The following is a 25,367-nucleotide window of genomic DNA, read 5'->3' on the forward strand; positions in this document are numbered from 1 at the left end:
ATAGTAAGACAGAAGTCTTACTCATGTTATGCAAAAAATTGCTCTTAAAAAAGCTAAGGCTGCATGGCGACCTTGGCCGAGACACCGGTCTCATGGCCATAGATTGGTGTGTCGCCCGTCTGGATCGCAGGTAATGAAAGTCAATGTGGCTGTGTTGCAACCTGCAGGTTGCCGCAACACGACAGTCGTAAAAAATGTAAGAGGTTCAGGTTTCTTGCAACTGTTGTGTCTTAGTCACAGCAACCTGTGGGTCGCAACGTGGCCACATTGACTTTCCTTACCTGCGATGCAGGCATGCCGACACATCGATCTTTGGACGCGCGGTCAGTGTTGCGGCCAAAGTTGCCGTCTAGCCCTAGCCTAAGAGTAAATGCTAAAGGAGTTCCCTCTTTCATGTAGTCAGAAGATGCATTAGTTGAATGTAGGGTGCCCGGTCCTAGTTATAAGTAGGAAATTCTGTCTTTTAGCCCATTGGCAGATTAAGATAAAATCTGCTTTTGGGAATATTTTTTTTACAAATGGCAAAAAAGTAGGAAGTAATGAGTATATATGCTGAAGAATTTTATATTAAGAACCTTTCAATTGAGATACTTGGGAGAATTAGATGGAACAGTAGAAATGATGTTATAAACTACAGATTTCATCTTGATAATTTTATTATTTGCTAACTGTTACATGTTTTAGTAGTGTCGACATTTACAGCTTTGCAAACAGACTTCTAGTTTCTTTTAACCAGGGCAGTACAGCTGGTACTGTTGTCATGGGCCCAACAGAAACTTAAAAAAAGAGGGGCCTACATCTGCCGGTCATCAATTTTTTGTTAATGATAGCGAAAATACTTAGGCCTGTTTAGTTTCCATTAGGTGAGGCTGCACAATCTCTAGCTACTAAGGTAACTCCACTACTGTTTAGCCTCCCATTTCGTCCCCCCTCCTGAGTCCTCTTCATCTGTGGGCGCTGCTGAACCTGGGTCTCACTGCACCCAGCATTACGATATTGTGTGTGGTGGCACACGCAATGTCCTGGTGCTTTCCGGAGGCAGGACATTGTGTGCAGTGGTGAACAAACGTGTTAAGCACCCAGGAACGAGGAAGTGTAGGGGTCTGACTTTGGGTCTGGATTCATTTTTTCTGCTCTGGTCTAGGGTCTGAATTTTGGAATCTTAAAAGGGTTGTCCACGACCGGACAACTGATGACCTATCCACCGACACCCGGACCCTGCACCGATCAGCTGCTCCGGCTGCCTGCGGGCACCAGATGTTATTGCACAGTATGCAGTGTACGGAGCCGGAAGCAGATGTCTCTGTACACTGCATAGCAGCCGTGCTACAGAACTGAAGCTCTGCTCCCATTCACTTGAATAGAAGCAGAGCAGCTTGACCGCTATTACGTGACCGTAGCCATCTGCTTCGTGCATGGACGTCCGCGTGTTAGACCCACACCGATCATATACTGATGTCCTATCCTGTGGATAGATCATCAGTTGTCCGGTCATGGACAACCACTTTAACAGCGGTCAAAATTAATATTGGGGTGGTCTGCTGTTGATTAAATCAGGGGTATGGTATAGGGTCTGAAATAATTTCGGGGGTCTAATCTGGGGTCTGAATTAATTTTGAGGTCTGGATTAAATTAGGGGTCTGATCTGGATTAATTTATGGGTTTGGAATGGGGTCTAAATTAATTTTGGGGTCTGGTCTGGGGTTTTAATGGTTCCCCTGCTCCCATCCTGCTTTTTCTATGTTTTTTTTTCACAAGTCACTTTTTTTTTTAATCACGTTTCCGTTTCCTGTTAGATTGTACCCTAAAGCCATGGGCCTAGTGGAGGCACAAAAAAATAAGAAAGGCAACTGTTATAAGGTGGCATACACACCGTCCTGAGACTGGCTGGAGTCAGGAAATTGTGTGCAGTGATGACCAGAGATGTAGGGCACCTGGGAGCAAAGAGGGTTAAGTAAATAGAGGGGTATGATCTGGGGTCTAAATTAATTTTTTATGCTCGTGTCTGGGGTCTGAATTTTGTAGTCTAATCAGAGGTCTAAATAATTTTTTTTGGTCTGGTCTGAGGTCTGGATTAATTTAGGTGTCAGAATTCATTTTGGGGTCTGGCCTGGATGAAATTAGGTGTCTTGAATGGGGTTTGAATTAATTTTAGGGTCTGTTTTTAAGACTGGATTAATTTAGGGGTCTGGAATGAGGTCTAAATTAATTTTGGGGTCCGAATTAGTTTTGGGGTCTGGTCTGTGGTCTGGATTAATTCAGGAGTCTGGTGTTTTAATGCTTCCCCTGCTCCCATCCTGCTTTTTCTAGTCCCCCTCCCCCCCACAAGTCACTTTTTTTTCCTTACAGAACTGATAACTCTTGTTAGATAGGGCTACAAACCATAGAGCCAGTTACGTGCGTGTGTGGGTGTGCAGGGGGATAGAGGTCTGAATCTTTTACTGTATGGGGCCCAGAAATTCCTGATGGCAGCCCTGCTTTTAACTGCTGTGAAAGACAAATTAATGTCTTCAGAGAAGATGAAACAGGACACCACAGGGCTTTTCCACTCAAAATCTTCTAGTATGTTTCTTTTTATATAGCAATCAAGTGAAATATAGGTCGCAAGACTAGATTGCTTTGTGCTCTTCTCCAGGATTGTTTATTTTACTGTATGCAGTCGATAAAGCTCATTTTGGTTTACACTATATAGCAATTGGCACACTGAATGATTGAGATGCGATGTGAGAAGTGTTAGAAATACATCTTAGGGTCTGTGCACACGTAGTGTTTACAGGCAATTTTCGGGCCGTAAACGTCCCGAAAAACGGCTGAAAAATCAGAAGCAGAACGCCTACAAACATCTGCCCATTGATATCAATAAGAAATGCGGCGTTCTGTTCCCACAGGGCGATTTTTTTAAGCCTCGTTTTCCAAAAACAGAACGTAAAAAGATGTCTGTGAAAAAGAAGTGCATGTCACTTCTTGGGACATTTTTGGAGCAGTTTTTCATTGACTCTATAGAAAAACAGCTCCAAAAATGGGCGTAAAAAACGGCGCAAAAAAATTGCGAGTGGCTTAAAAAACGTCTGAAAATCAGGAGCTGTTTTCCCTTGAAAACAGCTCCGTATTTTCAGACGTTTTTGATTTTGTGTGTGCACATACCCTTACAATGCAGAATGGGTAATAATTCTGCCATTGCAAATCTACTTAAACTGTTTGAACATCTAACTGAATGGTAAAGAAAATGGTGAGATTTCATAGTAAATTTGCAAAATATAAGGCCTCAAGCACACATCCGTTGCTATTTGTACGGCCGCAAATCACGGATCCAGGGAACTCGGACCGCACACAGATGGCGTCCGTTGTTTTAACGGACCAAATTAATAGAAAGGCTGAGACCGATCCGCAAAAAACGGACAGGGGTAAGACCTGTTCTATTTTTCGCGGAACGGACGCACGGAACCGTTAAAATAATGGAAGTGTGCATGGCCTAATAGAAATTAATGGGTCAGTGTGCTATTTGTTCAAATAAAAAGGATAGCACACTGAAGCATTTCACTTAAAGAGGCTCTGTCACCAGATTTTGCAACCCCTATCTGCTATTGCAGCAGATAGGCGCTGCAATGTAGATTACAGTAACGTTTTTATTTTTAAAAAACGAGCATTTTTGGCCAAGTTATGACCATTTTCGTATTTATGCAAATGAGGCTTGCTAAAGTCCAACTGGGCGTGTTGAAAAGTAAAAGTACAACTGGGCGTGTATTATGTGCGTACATCGGGGCGTGTTTACTACTTTTACTAGCTGGGCTTTCTGATGAGAAGTATCATCCACTTCTCTTCACAACGCCCAGCTTCTGGCAGTGCAGATCTGTGACGTCACTCACAGGTCCTGCATCGTGTCGGCACCAGAGGCTACAGTTGATTCTGCAGCAGCATCAGCATTTGCAGGTAAGTAGCTACATCGACTTACCTGCAAACGCCGATGCTGCTGCAGAATCATCTGTAGCCTCTGGTGTCGATGTGTCCTCGCTCGTCTGACACGATGCAGGACCTGTGAGTGACGTCACAGCGTGATCTCTGGAGAACACGGCTGTGTCTGCACTGCCAGAAGCTGGGCGTTCTGAAGAGAAGTGGATGATACTTCTATGCACAACGCCCAGCTAGTAAAAGTAGTAAACACGCCCCGATGTACGCACATAATACACGCCCAGTTGTACTTTTACTTTTCAACACGCCCAGTTGTACTTTTGCAAGCCTCATTTGCATAAATACGAAAATGGTCATAACTTGGCCAAAAATGCTCGTTTTTTTAAAATAAAAACGTTACTGTAATCTACATTGCAGCGCCTATCTGCTGCAATAGCAGATAGGGGTTGCAAAATCTGGTGACAGAGCCTCTTTAAGTGTGCTTGAGGCCTAAGCATATAAGAGCCTTGTCAGGAGTCCAGCCTCCTCTGCCGCAGTCATTAGTGGGATTACCTACTCATTTTTCCCAATTTGCAGACGTCTTCAGTAAAAGGAGGCTGAGATGCCTCCTCCACACCGGTCTTACGACTGTCTGATTGAACTGGTTCAAAATGCTTCTCGCCCCCATGGACGGTTATATCCTCTCTCCTTGCCAGAGACTCAGTCCATGTTGGCCTATATCAAGGAGAATCTGGAGAGGGGTTTCATACAAAAATATTCCTCCCAGGCTGGGGCCGGGTTCTTCTACATTAAGAAGAGAGACGGATCTCTTCAACCCTGCATTGACAACCGTGGTTTCAACCAGATCACAGTCAAGAACAAATACCTGTTGCTACTAATATCCGAACTGCTTGACCGCATACGATGAGCCAGGATTTCCTCTAAACTAGACTTGCGTAGGGCTTACAATTTCATCTGAATCCGTCAAGGTGATGAGTGGAAGACGGCATTCAATACTCGAGACGGGCACTACGAATACCTTGTGATGCTCTTCGGTCTGTGTAACGCTCTTGCGGTCTTCCAGAAATTTGTCAATGATATATTCCGAGATCTCCTCTATGTCTGTGTTGTGGTATATCTCTATGATATTTTGATTTTCTCTCCAGATCCGACGACTCATCGGAGGCATGTTCATCAAGTTCTGCTGCATTTAAGAGAGAATCGTCTGAATGACAAGCTGGAGAACTGCGTCTTTTAAAAAAATTCTCTGTCCTTCCTGGGATACATCATCTCGTATCAAGGTCTCAAGATGGAGCCTGAGAAAGTAAAGTCTGTCCTGGAATGGCCACATCCTCAGGGCCGGCAGTCCATACAGCGTTTTTTGGGATTCGCCAACTTCTGCCTGCAGTTTATCCCAAACTTCTCATCACTGACAGCTCTCATCTCTACCCTTACCAAGAATGGTGTCAACGCCAAGGTGTGGACTCTAAAGGCAGAATCTGCATTTAATAACCTCAAGAATTACTTTACCTCAGCCTCAATCCTCCATCATCCTGACGTCTCTCGACAGTTCTCGTTGGAGGTGGAGGCTTCCTCTGTTGGTGCAGGTGCACTTCTGTTCCAGAGAAGCTTCAAAGGAAAGGCAGGGGTGTGTGGCTATTTCTCAAGACTTTTTTCCTCTACTCTATTGGGAATCGAGAGTTACTGGCCATCAAATTGGCACTGGAGGAGTGGAGACATCTGCTGGAGGGCGCAGCTCATCCCATCCTGATATGCGCTGACCACAAGAACCTCACTTATCTCCAGTCGGCTCAACGGCTAAACCCCCGTCAAGCCAGGTGGTCGCTGTTCTTCACCCGTTTCCAATTTGTGCTCCACTACCGTCCTGCTGACAAAAATGTGAGGGCCCATGCCCTATCCAGGTCGTTTGAAACAGGGGACATTGTGGAGTCCACGCAATGTATCATTGACCTGTCCTGCATTATTATGGCTAATCCCCTGCAAGTTAGAGACATCCCACCGGGGAGGACTTTTGTTCCGGTTGGCAGACAGGAGGAGAATCCTTTGCTGGGGACACAGCTCCAAACTGGCTGGACACGTGGGTGTTCGTAAGACTCGAGACCTGATAACTCATTTCTGGAGGCCCACGCTGCCCAAAGATGTTGTGGTCTCTTCCTGCACTGTGTGTGCTTCGAACAAGGTTGCTCACTCCAAGCCTGCCAGTCTGCGCCAACCTCTGCCTGTGCCCAATGCCCCTTTACAGCACATTGCAATGGACTTTGTCACAGACCTCCCTTCCTCGGCAGGATGCACTACTGTCTGGGTGGTGGTGGACCGATTTTTCGAAGATGGCACATTTTATCCTGCTGACCAGCCTATCTTCTGCTCCTCGACTGGCAAATCTCTTTATTCAGCACATCTTCCGCTTACATGGCTTGCCCCTTCACATCGTGTCCGATCGGGGGATTCAATTTACCTGAAAATTCTGGAGAGCCCTCTGTAAACTCCTGGATGTGAGATTGGACTTTTCCTCAGCCTGTCACCCCCAGTCCAATGGTCAAGTCGAGAGGATTAATCAGATCATGGAGAATTATATCCGCCACTTCATGTCCATGCAGCATGATGACTTTGTACTGCTTCTTCCATGGGCCGAGTTCTCGTATAACAACCACACCAGTGAGTCCACTGCTTCCACACCGTTCTTTATTGTCTACGGCCAACATCCACGAACCCCTCTTCCTGTGGCAGCTACATCTCAGGTACCCACAGCTGACTCTGCATTTGGGGACTTTCTGCAAATCTGGCAACAGATCCGTTCCTCTATTCTGCTGGCAGTCGATCGCATGAAGTGAAAGGCGGATACAAGAAGGAGAGAGCCGCCTCAGTATCTTTCGGGTACCAAAGTCTGGCTGTCCGCGAGGAATATCCGACTGAAGGTGCCTTCATCAAATTTGCTCCCAGGTTCCTCAGACCTTTTGAGATCCTGCATCAAATGAACCCAGTCTCCTATAAGCTTTGGCTGCCGTCTACCCTCAAAATCCACAACTCCTTTCATGTGTCCCTCTAGAAACCTGTGGTCCTGAACCACTACACTAAAACTCCTTACCCTGCAGTTGCTCCCAGCAGTTCTTCCGATGTGTTCGAGGTAAAGGAGATCCTGGACTTCAAGAGAGTAGGAGAAAGGACTTTTTATTTGGTGGATTGGAAGGGGTTTGGTCCAGAGGAGAGGTCCTGGGAGCCAGAAGAGAACCTCAATGCCCCTACCCTCGTTAAGAAGTTCCTCTCTCGCTCTGGTCCCAATAAAAGGGGGCGTAAGAGGGGGATACTGTTACATCCACGGCCGCGGACCATCTGGATTACTCACCTCTCGTCAGCCGCAGCCATGGACTTGTGAGCGCTGGTCCACGTCTCCTCCCCAGGAGACACTGACCTCTGCTCCGCTGTGTCCCGTAGGGCCAGTACGGGCACATGTAAATTATCAGTAATTAGCCCATGATCACCCTGGACTATAAGAAGGGCTCTGCCCTTTTACTCCTTGCCTGAGCATTGTTTGCATTCCTCTGTTAGTCTTGCAAATGGTCCCGTAGTCGTATCCTCTTCCCTGTGTTCCTGTGCACTGCTACCCGTATCCTGTATCCCGTGCTGTACTTGTTCTTGTGCCATCTTTAGTGTGAGGTCGCATTGTGCTGTGTTACACCACGTCTGGTGTCCTCCGCCACGTCTTGTATCCCCCGCTGCTGAAGATCCCATCTGTGCCTGCCGTTACCACTGTCTGGACTATCACAGGTACCCTTGTGCTTGGACTATATATACTGACTTGGTACACTGTAGTTTGGCCAGCTGCCATCCCGCTACGGCGGTGCGGCCCAGTGGGTCCACACACCCACAGATTGTGACACTCTATAGTGGGTGATTTTTTTCTTACCAGAGCGCTTCTTTATGGTCCCAGAATGAGTGTCGATATCACAGGTAAAGATGTCACAGGTGGGTGTGCTTGGCAGGTGATAAAGTCATATGGGGTGCAGGCCCTGTACATTGAGGACCTGGACCTCTAGTTGCAAGACAGCTGCAATAGTTGCATTGGGAGGAGAGGTGGCCCATGCTGGTGGTGTGGTGTATCCACTTTAAGCCTCGATAGCGTGTAACGATGCCACCAGCAGAATATCATGAGGGACATCACTGCCGTGGTTATGTCATCGGTGATGATGTCATAGAGGTGATGTCAACGACAAGGGCTATTGGGTCCCCTGTATGGATACAGTGCACGTGATGACGTCACAGGGATGATATCAAGGGGTTGATTATGTCCTTTTGGCAATGTCACTGACATTGCCTCATGTGTCCACCTTAAGGCCCCAGAATGGGTGATGTTACAGGTGATGACATCGTAGGTGGGACCCTGACGGGCAGTGACGTCACAAGGGGAACAGGCATTATAAATTTAACGCCAGGACCCGCAGATGCCAGGGAGCAGTGACGTATAGACCTGTAACGTTATTGGGGCTGACATGCCTTGGTGACGTCCTGGGGGTTGTGTTATCAGGGACATTGACTGGTGGGTCCGCTGTAGAGCCCCAGTGCAATGAAAGTGGGGAGGTATAGCATCTCCATGGTGCTACTAGTGTACAATAGCATCTAGAGCTGCCAGCAGCTGAAGAGCCATGTAGGGGGCCCTGGAGCTAGATATAAGGGGCTCCAGGGCCCAGAACTCAGGAGCAACTGGATGGGGAACACTGTATTTGATGAGACAGAAAAATAGGGGGGGGGGATTTCCTCCAGCTCACCTTGTCACGGGTATGGTAGGCAGCGCGCGGATCCTCGTGTCGGCACACGCAATGGAAACGGCAGAAAAAGAAAGTTGGAACCAGCGCTGGAAATGGTAAATCTGTTAAAAACGGGAAACTTCTTCCAAGTTTTAATGTTGCTTTGGTATAAGACAGTGAACAAAAAATGGTAATGACAGGCGGGTATAGTCCAAAGTACAGAGGGTAGTAAGATGATAGGCGGTAGCCTATGCGTTTCAGACCCCTGCTGGGTCCTAAGCCATGACTAAGGACCCAGCAGGGGTCTGAAACGCGTAGGCTACCGCCTATCATCTTACTACCCTCTGTACTTTGGACTATACCCGCCTGTCCCTACCATTTTTTGTTCACTGTCTTATACCAAAGCAACATTAAAACTTGGAAGAAGTTTCCCGTTTTTAACAGATTAAGGCCTCATGCACACGACCGTATTTTTTCCCACCCATAAATACCGGCGTAAATACGGGTCCGGTGTCACACGTATTCGACCCGTTTTGCACCAGTATTTACGGACCCGTGCCTGTAAATATGGGTCCAGTGTCACCCATATTCCACCCGTATTTACGGGCACGTTTTTGGCGGCAAAATAGCACTGCACTAATCGGCAGCCCCTTCTATCAGTGCAGGATAGAGAGAAGGGACAGCTCTTTCTGTAATAAAAGTTAAAGAAATTCATACTTACCCGGCCGTTGTCTTGGTGACGCGTCCCTCTCTTCACATCCAGCCCGACATCCCTGGATGACGCGGCAGTCCATGTGACCGCTGCAGCCTGTGATTGACTGCAGCGGTCACATGGGCTGAAACGTCATCCAGGGACGGCCAGGACGTCGGGCCGGATGTCGAGAGGGACGCGTCACCAAGGCAACGGCCGGGAGACCGGACTGGAGGAAGCAGGAAGTTCTCGGTAAGTATGAACGTCTTTTATTTTTATTTTTTACAGGTTGCTCTTTATTCTTATCGGTAGTCACTGTCCAGGGTGCTGAAAGAGTTACTGCCGATCAGTTAACTCTTTCAGCTCCCTGGACAGTGACTATTTACTGACGTCGCTTAGCAACGCTGCCGTAATGACGGGTGCACACATGTAGCCACCCCTCATTACGGGAGCTCCATAGACTTCTATGGACTGTCCGTGTCGTTATTACGGCCTGAAATAGGACATGTTCTATCTTTTTCAACGGCACGGGCATAGAAGTCTATGAGCCCGTTATTACGGGTCGTAATTACGACCCGTAATAACGCGAGTTTTTACGGTCGTGTGCATGAGGCCTTACCATTTCCAGCGCTGGTTCCAACTTTCTTTTTCTACTGTATTTGATGCTTTATAGGAAATACATGCCACCGATTTAAATCTCTCTATATGTAAATGAATGTGCCTTCATAGACCTTTATGTGGAAACCGCACAGCGTTTACATAGATCTGCTCATAGATAATACTCTGAACTTTACGTCCATTACAGACTTTACGTTTGCGCTGTACGCTCACCGATGAGCAGTCTACCGCATTCTAGGCCGTTGCTAAGTGACCACGAAAAGCTTGGTAAACAAGCTGGCGCCGAAGGAAGCGGAAATACGTCACGATGTCACGTGCGCTGCAGAACGCGCGGCTTGATTCGCTGTCGCCTCCTGACGTTGCCGCAGATGACCAGACATGGCGGGTAAGTTCTAGAGGAGCGCCGCTCATAGGATAAGGCACGGCAAATATCAACTGCCGCAGTTGAGTAGCCGGCCTTGTCCGGCCAGAGGGGTCTGGTGGTAGTAGTTGTGCCGATAGCGGCAGATGTGGGCTTCTGTCACATACTACTCACCCACCGGCGCCATCTCCCGCCAAATAGACTGACACGGATATGACTGCTGTACCCGCTAGAGTGCTGTTCACGTGACGTTTGTGACCCGTATATCTGATGTAGACTGATAAAAGTATTCAAACATACAGGGGAATGCGGATTAGAGTATTCCCTTCTTAGACATTTCCATATCACCTCTGGGTGGAGAATAGAGAGCTGTCCCCTTTAAGGCCTTCTGTTAGGCGGCCATAATAGAGGCGTTAAAATGCATTTAATGACCCCCATTACAGCTCAAACACCTTGTGGTCGTGCAGTTGGGAGAAACATATCAGATGTATCCACTTGCTTGTGGCTCTTCATTTAGTTCTATGGACGTTATGGAAACAGCCCCGTTCTTCATATAGGTGCGGGACCTGCACTTATCACACGTTTATGGCATATCCTGTGGCTCTGCCATAAATGTGGAAGATGGGAATACCCCTTTAAACATAGGCTATGACGTATGCCCCAACGATGGCGTTCTTTACTGTAGACTATAATGGTATCTTGTTAACGGATACGTCATGACCCCTGTTCATGATGTGTCTGTTAAAAGGATACCATTATAGCCTATGGGTGACGAATGCCGCTATTAGGCTTCCGTCACCCATAGACTAATATGGTGTCAGTTTCACGTGTACGTCATGAAAAGCTATTGAAAGCCCATGACGTGTATATGTTAGATGCATGCCTGTGACTTATGCCATACAGTGGCACACATAGATGGAGCATTCTAAAAAAAAAAAAAGTAGACTGAGCTACATCAGCAAATGCTTTACTTAGACCTCATCAGCTACATGGCTGCTTGTTCTATGTGATTCTCCGTGCGAGACTTGTGTAAGGCCAAATGTACACGATGCGTATTACGTGCAGATTTTAGTGCGGCAAATACGCAGCACAAAGTAAATGAGATTTCAAGAAATCTCTATATGGTGCGTTTTTTTTCTGCACGAATATTGACCTGCGGTGCGTATTTTAAAGGATAAGACATTCGCTTTAAACCAGAGTAAGGGTGTGTGACATTAGCGTTCTTTTCCGTTGATGGGTTTCGTTGGAGCTTCCGCCAGAGGAACCCATCAACAGAAAGGCAAACGTAAACCATGGCTACCGTTTGCATTACCATTGACTTCAATTGTAATGCTTCAGTTGCTAATGGTTCCCGGTTGTCTCTGTTCCGTAAGTTTTTCGTTTTGTTTTTTTTACGGAATCCATAGCACAGTCGACTGCTAGGGGGTCCCTGCCTCCCTGCGGGAATACTGTCCCATACTGAAAACATTACAGTACGGGACAGTATTTCTGCGGAGAGTCAGGTGCTCCTAGCATCATAGATAACTAGAATGCTAGGAGCCCGGCTCCCTGAATTGTGGTCGGTCCGGGAAAAACGTCCGACACACGGTCTGTATATCACAGACCGAACACTGCCTTGTGAATCTGGCTTCAATAGTTATGTTCTTGTCTATATTCAGATGCTGAAAACCTACAGACCTAAGGCCCCATGCACACGAACATGCTTTTGCGGCCGCAATTCCTACGGGAGAATTGCGGCCCCATTCATTCCTATGGGGCCATGCACACAACCGTGGTTTCCACGGTCCGTGCATGGCCCTGGACCGCAGAGAGAACGGACATGTCTTATTACATCCGTGTTCTGCGGTCCAGGCTCATAGGAAATAATGCACGCGGCCATGTGCACAGACAGAGATTTGCGGGCGGTCTGTGGGTGTCGCTCTGCGGCCGGCCGACCGACCCCGAAAATCACGGCGGTGAACATGGCTATGGTCGTGTGCATGAGGCCTAAGGGTATGTTCACATGTTTAGGATTTGCCTATAGCAAAAACCGACGTGTTTTTACAAGAGGATCTGAAACCCTATCCACGGAAATGTTACTATAAATTGCAGTGGTTTTTGGTGCGGGATTCGCATTGGAAATCTGCAGAAATTCTGCATCATGTGAATTCACACTAAGGCCTTATTCACACGAATGTGTTAAATGTCCGTGGGACTGCCGTTGAAGCAACAGCCGTCACGCAGACCTGTATAATTCTATGTGGCCGTTCATACAGCCGTTGTTTCAACGGACCGTGTGAAGGGTCCGTGAGAAAATAGGACGTCCTATTTTTTCACGCTTTACGCATTCCTTCATAGACTCTAGTCTTTGGGGGATGCATGATATCGCGTCCTGCAGAGCACGGATGCACCATGAACGTGAGAAACTTTGGTTTTTCACATCCGAAATGCGCAACGCCCGTGTAAGTCTAGCCTAAGGGTATGTTCCCGCAGGCAGGATACACTGCGGAAATTCCATAACCGAATTCTGTGCGGAAATTCAGCATTTACAGTAGCAGCAAAGTGGATGAGATTTCTGCAGATCTCAGCAATACGCCTCGGGAAAAAAACACAGAAAAGTTGTGAGGAAAGTGTTCTGCCGTGCGGCTTTCGAATCCACAGCATGTCAATGTATGCTGCGTATTTTTAGCGGAGATGCTGCGTGTTTGGGCCACAGACCTAAATGGGAAGAATATATTCTTCACTAAAATACACAAGTTGAGTTTTGTTGTGGTTTGTACAGCGTTTACGCTCCGGAAAAGCTGTAAAAACCACTGGAAATCCTCAGATGCACATAAAGTTTGGTACAATCAATGCTTCACACTAATTTCTAGTTTCTGTGACTAATACACCCACAGTAACTTTACTGAAGTGTCTTGAGAGTGACTAGATATCACCTCCAGCCAGGGCGCGATGTCTATTCACACTCCCGACACTTCGGTAAAGTTTGTGTGGGACTTAATAGCTGAACAGCGTGATCTCGCTTTTGCTTGTTCATTAGCTAATCGTTGCCCTGTTTATAAAGGGCAATGATTGGAAATGAGCGTTCATATGAAGGCTCGTTTAACTGATTATTGGCCAGTGTGAATGGCTCCTTCGCATGTACGCCAGGAAAGCTCTAGAGACATACATGCTAAACTCGTCCATAGGGCTCCTTTGTCAGGCGAAGGCCAAAACAGTGACCTTCTGGCCTCTATACATTAGTATACCACAAAAAGAAAAAATGGTATGAATAGCATAGTAGACTATATGTTTTAATATAATAATTTATGTTTTTATATATTATTTGTATATAAGAGTGCAAACAACTTGTATACAATTTTTTTTATTTATAAAGCAAAATGTAATTTTAGCATTGAGTTCCGTGTAGACCTGTTTCTCCTTGTAGGAATGAAAGAGCAAGAAAGGATGTGTATACGTGAGGCAGATTTGTTACAGAAATTTCTACGACTGAAAATCCATTCCATACACCCGAATGGGGCAGTTTCTGTAGCATGTACATGTGTAATTTTTTAGGTTATTTTTTTTTTTTTTACAAAAACCATTGAGATGTATGGAACAGTCGCAGCTATTTCTGCAACAAATGTGCCACGTGTGAACATACCCCAATTCGTCTCAAAGTAATTGTGTGACCAGTTTAAAGTAATTTTATTGTTATGTTGTTCTGTCATAGGTCTCAATAGTATGGAAAAGAAGTTGGCTGAATACAAATGTAACACAAATGAAGTCATTAAGTTAAAATTGGGTGAGTATCTGTTATTTATGCCGCAAAATTTGCATGTTTTACCTGCGTAATTGCTGTGGATTTGACTCTGCGTTGACAAAGCTATACATAAATTGCAACAATGTTTAATGGGATTGGATGGTCCCTTTAGAGGAAAAAAGACAGAAAAGGCAATAAACTGTTAAGTTATGATGTTCTAAGTATAATTACATGGACAGTGACGTCACGGACTCCTCCTGGACCGGAATCCCCGGCCAGAGCATTGCCGATGCTCTGGCCGAGGATTCCGCACCTACAGGTGGCCCTTGTCAGCGGCTTCTCCAGGAGGGGAATCCCCGGCCAGAGCACCGGCAATTCTCCGGCTGGGGATTCCACTCCTGGAGGGAGCCCCAATGGAGCTATCTACAGGGAGGGGGGGGGGGGGGGTGTAGTGCTGTCGACAGGGTGGGGTGTGTGGAGCGCTATCTACAGGGGGGCATGGCACTATGTATAGGGGCTGTGGGGCGCTATCTACAGGGGTGTGTGTGGCGTGCCCCCTTCAGCCTGTTGTCTCGGGAGCTTCAGTGCCCCGGGTTTTTTTTTCTATAAAGGGATGGTGTACAAATAATAACTATTTCAACAATGTAAACACTTCAAATCTTTGTTACAACCTTTTTTTTGCAAACTTCTGTTTTTGCATTTATTAACACATCATTTTATACTTTATACTAGTGCGTTTCCCTGAGGACATTGATGATGACAGCACAACATTTAGCCCAGAGTTTAGTCACCAGTTATTTGGAGAAGAGTAAGTACTATAGAAAGATGCCTGGTAAATAAGTTTCCTTTCGATTGGATTCACACATTCAGATTTGATGCAGTTTTTTTAAGCCAAATCCAGGAGTGAATCCAAATAGAAGGAAAATTATTTTCTCTTTCAGATGCACTTCTGTGTTTGGATAAAAAAAAAACTGCATTAAAACTGCATGTGTGATTCAAGCCTTATAGAAGTAACTACTAAATGGAAAAAAATCAGTCATGTATATATTGTACACAACTGTTTATTCAACCTCACCGCAAATGGTCATATAATAGACTTCAAGTTTTGTGTCCTATTTAAAGAGGCTCTGTCACCAGATTTTGCAACCCCTATCTGCTATTGCAGCAGATAGGCGCTGCAATGTAGATTACAGTAACGTTTTTATTTTTAAAAAACGAGCATTTTTGGCCAAGTTATGACCATTTTTGTATTTATGCAAATGAGGCTTGCAAAAGTACAACTGGGCGTGTTGAAAAGTAAAAGTACAACTGGGCGTGTATTATGTGCGTACATCGGGGCGTTTTTACTACTTTTACTAGCTGGGCGTTGTGTATAGAAGTATCATCCACTTCTCTTCACAACGCCCAGCTTCTGGCAGTGCAGATCTGTGACGTCACTCACAGGTCCTGCATCGTGTCGGCCACATCGGCACCAGAGGCTACAGTTTATTCTGCAGCAGCATCCACGTTTGCAGGTAAGTAGCTACATCGATTTACCTGCAAACGCTGATGCTGCTGCAGAATAAACTGTAGCCTCTGGTGCCGATGTGGCCGACACGATGCAGGACCTGTGAGTGACGTCACAGATCTGCACTGCCAGAAGCTGGGCGTTGTGAAGAGAAGTGGATGATACTTCTCATCAGAGCGCCCAGCTAGTAAAAGTAGTAAACACGCCCGATGTACGCACATAATACACGCCCAGTTGTACTTTTACTTTTCAACACGCCCAGTTGTACTTTTGCAAGCCTCATTTGCATAAATACAAAAATGGTCATAACTTGGCCAAAAATGCTCGTTTTTTAAAAATAAAAACGTTACTGTAATCTACATTGCAGCGCCGATCTGATGCAATAGCAGCTAGGGGTTGCAAAATCTGGTGACAGAGCCTCTTTAAATGGTTTTTACTGTGACAGATCTATGTCGTGTGCCCTAACGTAATGATCATAGGAATATGACTGTGCCCTTCTTAATGCTTCCTCTGCCCAGCAATATTCCTGTCCAGGAGTAGCGCTATTTTGGGGATAAAAGACCAAAGGGCCATTTGTGGTTTGTGTGTGTGTGTGTATATATGTGTGTATATATATATATGTATATATATATATATATATATATGTGTATATATATATATGTATATATATATATATATATATATATATACATAGCCATACGTTAGAACTGTGAAATTGAAATGAAATAGCAAGTATACAATATTTTCCGGTGCAGAGACAGACAGGAAGTAGTTAGAAACTGTACAGAGTTATAATATAATTAGTAGACGTCATGAATACTCCTCTCCATCCATTGCAATACGTAAGACAAAGAAAACAGACACGACAGTTCACACCCCTCCTCCCGTGAACCTAGTATTCATAACGTGACCGTGTTTTGATAGCCACAAAATTTCACTAGTTAACTAAAAGAGGATTTCTGAAGGGACAGTCTCAAGCGTTGCAAGACAGGATTCCCTGAACAACTTCATCTATAATACCTTAAAGGCAGATTTGAGGGCACAGAATCCTAGGATACACAAAGTGGGAGTCTAGCAAGATTTAACAACAGACCAGTACGACGTTAACTTGGGGCAAGACCCGACAGCATGAATAAAGGTCCCGGTAGAAAACAGGCATCTGAGTGTGAGACATCAATTTTCCGCAGCCTATCAGGAGTTTTGTATACTTTGTAATGGAATCTGTACTGTACAAGCATATCCCTAGTGCTTACCACTGCGTAGGAAAGAGTCAATAGCTCATAAAAGGAACCATTGTGCTTTACTAGCGCTTTGTACCTCTGTTCTTGGTAAGTTATGGTATATCCTAACAATATGCTATTACTTGTTGTATAGCATACCTAACTTTTTAGGTGACTTTTCAGAACTTGAGTGTACATGAGGAATAACACAATTTCTGGCCATTATATGACTTGTATATGGCATACTTTTTTTTTTTTTTTAGCTGTTTTCCGCTCTATCGCTATTTCTCAGTTTTCTCTTTAAACAGTTGGTTTGAGCCTAACTGCTTTAATGTCCGTCATATTCAGCATGAGAGTCCTTCTCTCCTATCTCTATCACATATATATAGAAGCAGCAGCAGCATGGAGGAGATTATATAGCCGTATTTAGCAGTGTAGCTGAGAATCCAGCACTGGGGTAAAAAAAGATGCCATCCAAGTTCCCCAATTTTACCCTATACTGACCCCTGACGCCAGCTTCTGTCACCTATTAATCCTGCTTACCTGCTGATGTCCGTCATCTACTGTTCTTTGTCACCTCCTGACCGTTTACTTGCAGACTTCTGTCCCTACTTATTCCATTCTCTCCTGTATTTTCTAGGGAGTTTTTTTTTTCTTGTTATAAAAAAATTAAACCGTTGTTTAGCAGTTGTAGGGAGTCTTGTTAGGGGTAGCGGTACTTTTTGTATAGGCTCGTTACCTGACACCTGTGTCTTGTCACCACCTCTTACCTATACAGTGTACTCCATCCCGCCCCTATATTTTTAGGGAGCACTTTTTTTCTAGTTTAAAAAAATAATATAAAAATAGTTTAGGGAGTTTTTATTAACTTTATAGTTTTTACATACTATAACATACCAATATGGTTCAGAGATCTTATAGTCCAGAGGAGGCACATGCCATGATCTGCTCAGACATAAGATACTGCTAGTAATGATGAGATGGAATCTGTTCTTTCATCTAGTGAGTCTGATGAGCCCCCCCCCCCCCCACAGCGGAGAAGAGCAGTTGGTCCTGCGCAGCCAGATTCAAATGAGGTGACGTCGGTACCCGCTGTAAATTATACCCCTCCCAACTTCACTGCCTCTTCAGGGATCCAAGTAGAGACAGCGGGGTTCAGGGAATTAGATTTTTTTTATTTGTACTTCTCTGATAAATTTGTTGGTCATATTCTTTTTAGCATGACATAGTTATATGTACAAGCAAATGCAATGTTCAGGAACAAAAAAGACCACCTAAATAACACCTAAAGCTTTGCAATCAACATGCTCAAAATAACCCTAGATGAATACCATAGGGGGTTGTAGTTTTCAAAATATGGTCGCTTTTGTTTTGCCAGCTCAAAACCTTTGCAGGTATGGAGTGGGGCCTACAAGTTACTCAAGCTAAAACAGTGTCCTAAAATGGCACACTGCTTCTTTGCTTTTGCGTGTGGCCAGGCAGCAGTTTACGGCCTAAGTGGGGTTTTTCTGAACGCAGGAGAAAGTGGGAAATAAATGCTGGGATGCGTTTTATCAGTTTCATGTACTATGTTTGAAATTTTGATTCTGCAAAAAAAACGATGGGGTTAAAAAAGTGGTCACGCCCCTAGAAGGGGTGTAGTTGCCAAAATGGGGTCACTTTTACGGGGGTTTCCAGTGCGTTGCAAACGCCACATGGCACCATAAACCATTCCAGCAATATCTGTGCTCCAAAATCAAAATAGGGATCCTTCCCTTCTGAGCCCTGGCGTGGGTCCAAACAGCCGTTTATTACCACATATGGGGTAATGCCGTAATCGGAAGAAATTGCTTTACTAACTTTGGGGTGCTTTTTCTCCTTTATTCCTTGGAAAAATTAGAAAATTCTATGTTTCTCCAGAAAAAAAGTAGATTTTAATTTTCACAGACTAATTTAAATAAATTTAGCAAAATTTATGACCTGTGGGGTCAAAATGCTAACTATACCCCTAGATAAATTCCCTGAGAGGTGTAGTTCCCAAAATGGGGTCACTCTTGGGGGTTTCCCCTGTTTTGGCCCCACAAGACCTCTTTATACCTGACATGGTGCCTAATATATATTCTTAAAGGAGACCCCAAAATCCACTTGGTGCACCTTTGCTTCTGAGGCCTGTGTTTTAGTCCATTAGGACACTAGGGCCACATGTGGGATATTTCTAAAAACGGCAGATTCTGGGCAATAAATATTAAGTTGCGTTTCTCGGGTACAACCTTCTGTGTTAGGCTGGGTTCACACGACCACATTAACGTCCGTAATGGACGGACGTATTTCGGCCGCAAGTCCCGGACCGAACTCCGTGCAGGGAGCCGGGCTCCTAGCATCATAGTTATGTACGATGCCAGGAGTCCCTGCCTCGCTGCAGAACAACTGTCCCGTACTGTAATCATGTTTTCAGTACGGGACAGTAGTTCCACGGAGAGGCAGGGACTCCTAGCATCGTACGTAACTATGATGCTAGGAGCCCGGCCGAAATACGTCCGTCCATTACGGACGTTAATGTGGTCGTGTGAACCCAGCCTTAAAGAAAAAATTGTATTGCAAATGAATTTTTGCCAAAAAAAATGAAATTTGTAATTTTCAACTCTACTTTGCTTAAGTTCCTGTGAAATGTCTAAAGGGTTAAAACACTTTCTGAATGCTGCTTTGAATACTATGAGGGGTGCAGTTTTCAAAATGGGGTGTTTTATGGGGTTATCTAATATATGGGGCCCTCAAAGCAACTTCACAACTGAACTGGCCCCTGAAAAAATAGCCTTTTGAAATTTTCTTGAAAATGTGAGAAATTGCTGCTAAAGTTCTAAGCCTTGTAACGTCCTAGAAAAATAAAAGAACATTCAAAAAACGATGCCAATATAAAGTAGACATATGGAATATTTTAAATAGTAATACCACACAAAATAGTTACTATCTGTTTTTCTCAATTTTGTTGTTTTTCACAAATAAGCAATGAATTTATCGACCAAGTTTTTCAACTAACATAAGGTACAATATGTCATGAGAAAATTTCAGAATCGCTTGTATAGGTAAAAGCATTCCGAAGTTATTACCACATAAATTGACACGTCAGATTTTTCAAAAATGGGGCTGGTCCTGAAGGTGTTAATGAAGTAAAGATTCAGTTATTCCTGACACACATTAATCCGCGTTTTTTTTTTTGTTTCTTTTTTTGGGTCATCTCAGTGAAGTGGCTTTTGGATACAAGGGTTTGCAGATTCTGCTCTACTACAGCGCTGGAAATTTATCCACTATGTTCCGTGTCCATTACTCCTCTAAAGTTGATGAAAAGTTTGAAGAGGTCCAAGTAAGTGTTATTTAATCTGATTCTTATGGTACATGGTTAACTGTAATAATTTTATAACCTTATTTCAATATGTAAGGATTGCAAGTTCAAGTTCCCTAGTGGAACTACAAAAAAATATTATTACAAAGTAACTACTTGGTTTCTCCACAATCGTAACAACCGCTACAATAAAAATATCATGTCTTCTATACTGTATGTTGAACTTTGTAAAGAAATAAAACTTTTGATAAAATTGCTGTAGCTTTGTGTCCCGTCCCCCCAAAAAAATAGCACCAGCGAAAACTTCAACTCGTCCCGCAAAAAACAAGCCCTCATAAAGCTAGGACAACGGAAAAGTAAAATTATAGCTCTTGGAATACTGCGACACAAAAATAATTTTCAATAAAAAAAGCTTTTATTATGCAAAAGAAGTAAAACATAAAAGCTTCATAAAACATCTCACGAGTAAACAGACTAGACGATCTTGTCCGCCTCCTCCTGCATCCTGACCCCTCTGGTGTTTTATCATTAGATACTCCAGTGCTCCGATAACATTACCTTACATGAAGTAAAGTTTTATCTGTTGTACGTATCACAGCAGAAGGGTCCAGTGATGGCAGTGCTGCTGCTGTACAGAAAGTCTCCCATCTGCACAGTGCGTGTCCCATCTTTGCTGGGGCCGACTCCAGCCCCAAAACAGTCCTGCTTTCTGCCAAAAAAGACGCCACACCTGTCCATGAGTTGTCTAGTATTGCAGCTCCGCTCCATTGAAGTGAATGGGGCTGAGCTGTAATATATCGCACACACAACTTGTGGACAAGTCTGGCTGTGTTGTTTTTGGATGAAGGCAGACATGTTTTTACAATCCTGAACAACACGATTAAAGGAACACAGCATCTAACTCTATTAAAGTGGTAACTCTTTATTTTTCTTAATTATATTATGGTCTTCTATCACTTCCTGAGGTACTTCAGGATGTAACACAACTTTAGATAAGAGTGAAGATGAACAAATGAATTAAAGTTTTCATAAACGTTCTGCCATAAATGTTCTCATGCACTTGTTCACTTTATCTTTCATCTCATCCTCATGTTTGGTTTTCACACATATCTTTGAGCTTGGATATTTTAAATATAGTAACACAAGCCAAAAGTTAGGACCTTTTTTGATACCGGCATTAGTCAAAGTTAGTCATGGTTTAGACAGGAGTACAGAATATATGGAGGCTGAAGATGTGGGGGCTGAAGCTCTTTGCCGTGCATATCCTTGTTCTAGCAAAAGTATTTTTTTCCTTTTGGACATTGCTTTATTCTAATTCTTATCAGTGGTAATTGTTTATTGATTCCAAGCTCTGTGACACGGTTTTAAGTTGTAGTCTTCTTGTCTACGTCTTCTTTTCCGGTGCCTTTGGTTACTGGAGGGAGACAATAGGACTCAATAGGGCAAGAATTGCCTAGATACAGATCTCAATACTGAGTATTTGAACATATGTTTAATCACAAACACTCAACATGCAAGTCACCCTGCAAGCCTAAAAGTTCTATAACACTAGCTATAGGGAGGGATTAATGTTTATATGCTTTAGATTTCGTTGATGGTCAAGTACCTGAGAAAATGCCTTTTGTTTTTACTTATAATTAAGTAAAAGTTTTATTTTGAAGGGTCTTATCCATGGGTAAGCAACCTAAGGCTTCGTCCACATCTGCGCTAGGGTCCCGTTCCGTCAGCGCTTTCTGTTGGAGCGGGACCCTGACTACACTTCCAGCCACGACGCGTCTTTGCAGTCCAGTTCCTCACTTTTCCATAAGCCTCCCCACCTTCTCAACACAAATTCCCCATCCTGGTGCCCGAACAGTGTCATCCTGCTGCTCTCCCTAATACTGTGTCCACTGTTCAGGTGCCCAAAAATACTGTACTGCAGACATATCAATGCCATACATATAGTCCTCCTAAAAATACTAGTATGTCACAGATGGTGCCCCTTACAGTAATGTATTCCACACAGTGCCCTTTAAAATTAATTGTGCCCAGGAAATAGTGTTTTTGACAGCAATAATGGCCACCAAGTGCCCTGAAAATTAATTTTGGCAACTAGATAGCTCCCTCTTCAATAAAAGTGCTCAGATAGTGCTTCCAAAAATAATTGTGTGAAGCAGAGTTCTCCCATTAGTAAAAGTGCTCCCCAAGAGGAGGACACATTAGTAATCGTGCCCCTATTAGTAATAGCACTACCCCACAGTGCCCCCATTATTAATGGTGCTTCCTCAGTGTCTTTATTAATAACAATGCCCCCCAGAGTGCTTCCATTAGTAATAGTTTTTCCCCACAATGAACCATTAGTGATAGTTCTCCCATAGTGTCCATAATATTTATTGTGCCCCTTAGTAATATTGTTCCCCACAATGCCCCTATTAGTAATAGTGCTCCTCCTCACTAGTAATGGGACTACCCCTCAGTAACCGTTCTTCCCCATAATGCCCCTATTAGTAACAGTGCCCTCAATAGCAAGAGGGCTACCCCATAGTAATAAGTGCTCCCCCACAGTGACCCTATTAGTAAGGGCCCATAGTAGTGCTCTCCTATAGTGCCCCCAAAATTAATTATTAATGAGGTGGGAGAAAATCCCGATACTCTCCTGTTCCAGGTCATCTTCAGCGGTGAAAGCTTCTACTAAATTTTGAAAATGGAAAATGAATGGTTTGCGGATATTAACTATTTTCACTCTTCATCCTTTTTCAACTTGTAATTGGTGTTTAGACTTATTCTTATGGGCAGCCAAAAGTGCTAATTCTTTTCTGTCTATATCCTTTTCATCTACTTTACATTTTGTGTTTTTGGGTAATTTTTCCTAATACAGAATAACTATATGAAGGGTAATAAAACAACCAAATATTTCTAAAGACTGCTAAAATAGCCACTGGTTTGCGTTATATCATTACTTCAATGCACCTTGGAAATTGGGCAAATAAAGAAAGGAAGTGAATGGTGTTTGAAATGTTCATACATAAAGAAAAGTCCAGGGTCATTGGTTAGCAGATCATTGTTCCCACTTCTGAAATAATAAAATGGCCAGAGTTAGAAAAGGCAAAGCGTGTCTCTCCTTTCTCTGCCAGTAACTTACAGGGGTAACTGAATGCCGATATAAGTGCCATTCATCCGCAGGTGCATTGCCTCAACTAGGGGATAATGGTTGAAAGGACAGGAATTAGTAGCATGTTGTATTAGCCTTTTGTAGCGTATTTTGTCCTAAGCATCTTAATTTCCCAGTTTGAATGGCAAGCAGCAAGAGTGTGGGTTTTGAACTAATACTCATCATGCCTGTAAACGGTGTGAAAGGGTTTCTTAGCGAGTGAACACAGAGTGTTCTTGTGTCAGCCCTTGTGGAAATAGATACAATACAAACATTTCAGCCAAACGCGATGTAGACTCCATTGAGTAAAAAACCTGGCTCCATTGTTTAACCGCCCTCCCATACACAGTGAGAACAGAAAGTCCCTGAATAGGGGTACAAGCTCATTTTGGTCCATAGACTACTAGGCTTTTAGGGACTGCATTGAGGGGGGCACATTTTTTTTTTGTTAAGTTGAGACCAATTCATTATGTTTTATTGCCTGGTGAGAAGCAGTAATATGTTATTGTGAAAGTTCATCAAATATTCATGGTTTAAGATAAGTAGCAAATGTATTCATTCAAGTGGCCCTAGGGGATTTGAATAGGAATATGGAGTCTGCTCAGCTGACAGTCTACAGGGAGACGGCGCTTGTTTAACAAGTTTACGTCTAATCTCTGATTACGGTTTGTCTGAGAGGATTTCCTTTTTTTTTGTTGGAAATCTACATAAAAGCAACTGTTTTCAGAATTTGTAATTCCTTGTAATCCTAAATTTACCATCTTGACTTGCTCTCCAGTTTTCCTAAATGCATTGTGTTGTTTTTTTATGTAAAATTCTATTAAACAAGCTATTAGGGTTTGTTTTTTTTCTTTGACTCTCTTTTTTTTAGTCCTTGCTCTGTTACATGATTACATATTCCCCTTTGTCACCAAAGAAAGATTGCACCTGGCCTTTCCTGAAGAGGGTGAGACTTTCTTTAAGATATATATATTTATTTTTTTCTCCTAACAGTCATTTACTTTGGCACAAAATAGTATTGTAATGGGTCATAAGTGTATAGTATAGCTTAATGTTAATAAAAAAAAAAAATGTTTGTTTTTTTTATTTCGTTTGCTTTTTCTTTTTTTTTGTGGTTCTACATGCGATAACGTACTCAGTCTGGGTTTCCATCACGCTAGACAAGAACCTGTCACTAGCTTTTAGGGCACTAAGCAACCAGCCCGTTCTACTGTTGTAATTTAGCATTTTAAACATGACCCTTTCAAAACTTTTGTCTAAAAAGAAGTTAGAGGCTCTGTCACCAGATTTTGCAACCCCTATCTGCTATTGCAGCAGATAGGCGCTGCAATGTAGATTACAGTAACGTTTTTATTTTAAAAAAACGAGCATTTTTGGCAAAGTTATGACCATTTTTGTATTTATGCAAATGAGGCTTGCAAAAGTCCAAGTGGGCGTGTTTAAAGTAAAAGTCCAACTGGGCGTGTATTATGTGTGTACATCGGGGCGTGTTTACTACTTTTACTAGCTGGGCGTTCTGACGAGAAGTATCATCCACTTCTCTTCAGAACGCCCAGCTTCTGGCAGTGCAGACACAGCCGTGTTCTCGAGAGATCACGCTGTGACGTCACTCACTTCCTGCCCCAGGTCCTGCATCGTGTCGGCCACATCGGCACCAGAGGCTACAGTTGATTCTGCATCGGCGTTTGCAGGTAAGTCGATGTAGCTACTTACCTGCAAACGCTGATGCTGCTGCAGAATCAACTGTAGCCTCTGGTGCCGATGTGTCCTCGCTGGTCCGACACGATGCAGGACCTGTGAGTGACGTCACAGCGCGATCTCTCGAGAACACGGCTGTGTCTGCACTGCCAGAAGCTGGGCGTTCTGAAGTAGTAAAAACGCCCCGATGTACGCACCTAATACACGCCCAGTTGGACTTTTACTTTAAACACGCCCACTTGGACTTTTGCAAGCCTCATTTGCATAAATACAAAAATGGTCATAACTTGGCCAAAAATGCTCGTTTTTTAAAAAATAAAAACGTTACTCTTATCTACATTGCAGCGCCTATCTGCTGCAATAGCAGATAGGGGTTGCAAAATCTGGTGACAGAGCCTCTTTAAGATACAGTGTGCTCTGTATGTGAATTACCAGAGAATAGTCCTGAGAG

General features: G+C 43.8%; 1 protein-coding gene across 2 annotated transcripts in view; it reads left to right on the forward strand.

Moving 5' to 3' along the window:
• The window catches only part of HAT1 (histone acetyltransferase 1), a 75,093-nt gene that overhangs the window by 9,797 nt on the left and 39,929 nt on the right, over positions 1 to 25,367 (forward strand). Inside the window, exons 1-4 of one of the 2 annotated variants that reach the window (XM_075829456.1) lie at positions 10,243 to 10,345; positions 14,013 to 14,084; positions 14,775 to 14,850; positions 19,989 to 20,109. In XM_075829456.1, the coding sequence (XP_075685571.1) occupies positions 10,339 to 10,345; positions 14,013 to 14,084; positions 14,775 to 14,850; positions 19,989 to 20,109 (276 nt within the window). In that variant the 5' untranslated portion in view covers positions 10,243 to 10,338. Of the gene's footprint in view, positions 1 to 10,242; positions 10,346 to 14,012; positions 14,085 to 14,774; positions 14,851 to 19,988; positions 20,110 to 25,367 lie in introns of those variants that run through there. The other variant, XM_075829455.1, reaches the window with a different exon arrangement.

This window comes from Rhinoderma darwinii, chromosome 6 (genome assembly GCF_050947455.1).
Source record: "Rhinoderma darwinii isolate aRhiDar2 chromosome 6, aRhiDar2.hap1, whole genome shotgun sequence".
Classification (NCBI taxonomy): Eukaryota; Metazoa; Chordata; class Amphibia; order Anura; family Rhinodermatidae; genus Rhinoderma; species Rhinoderma darwinii.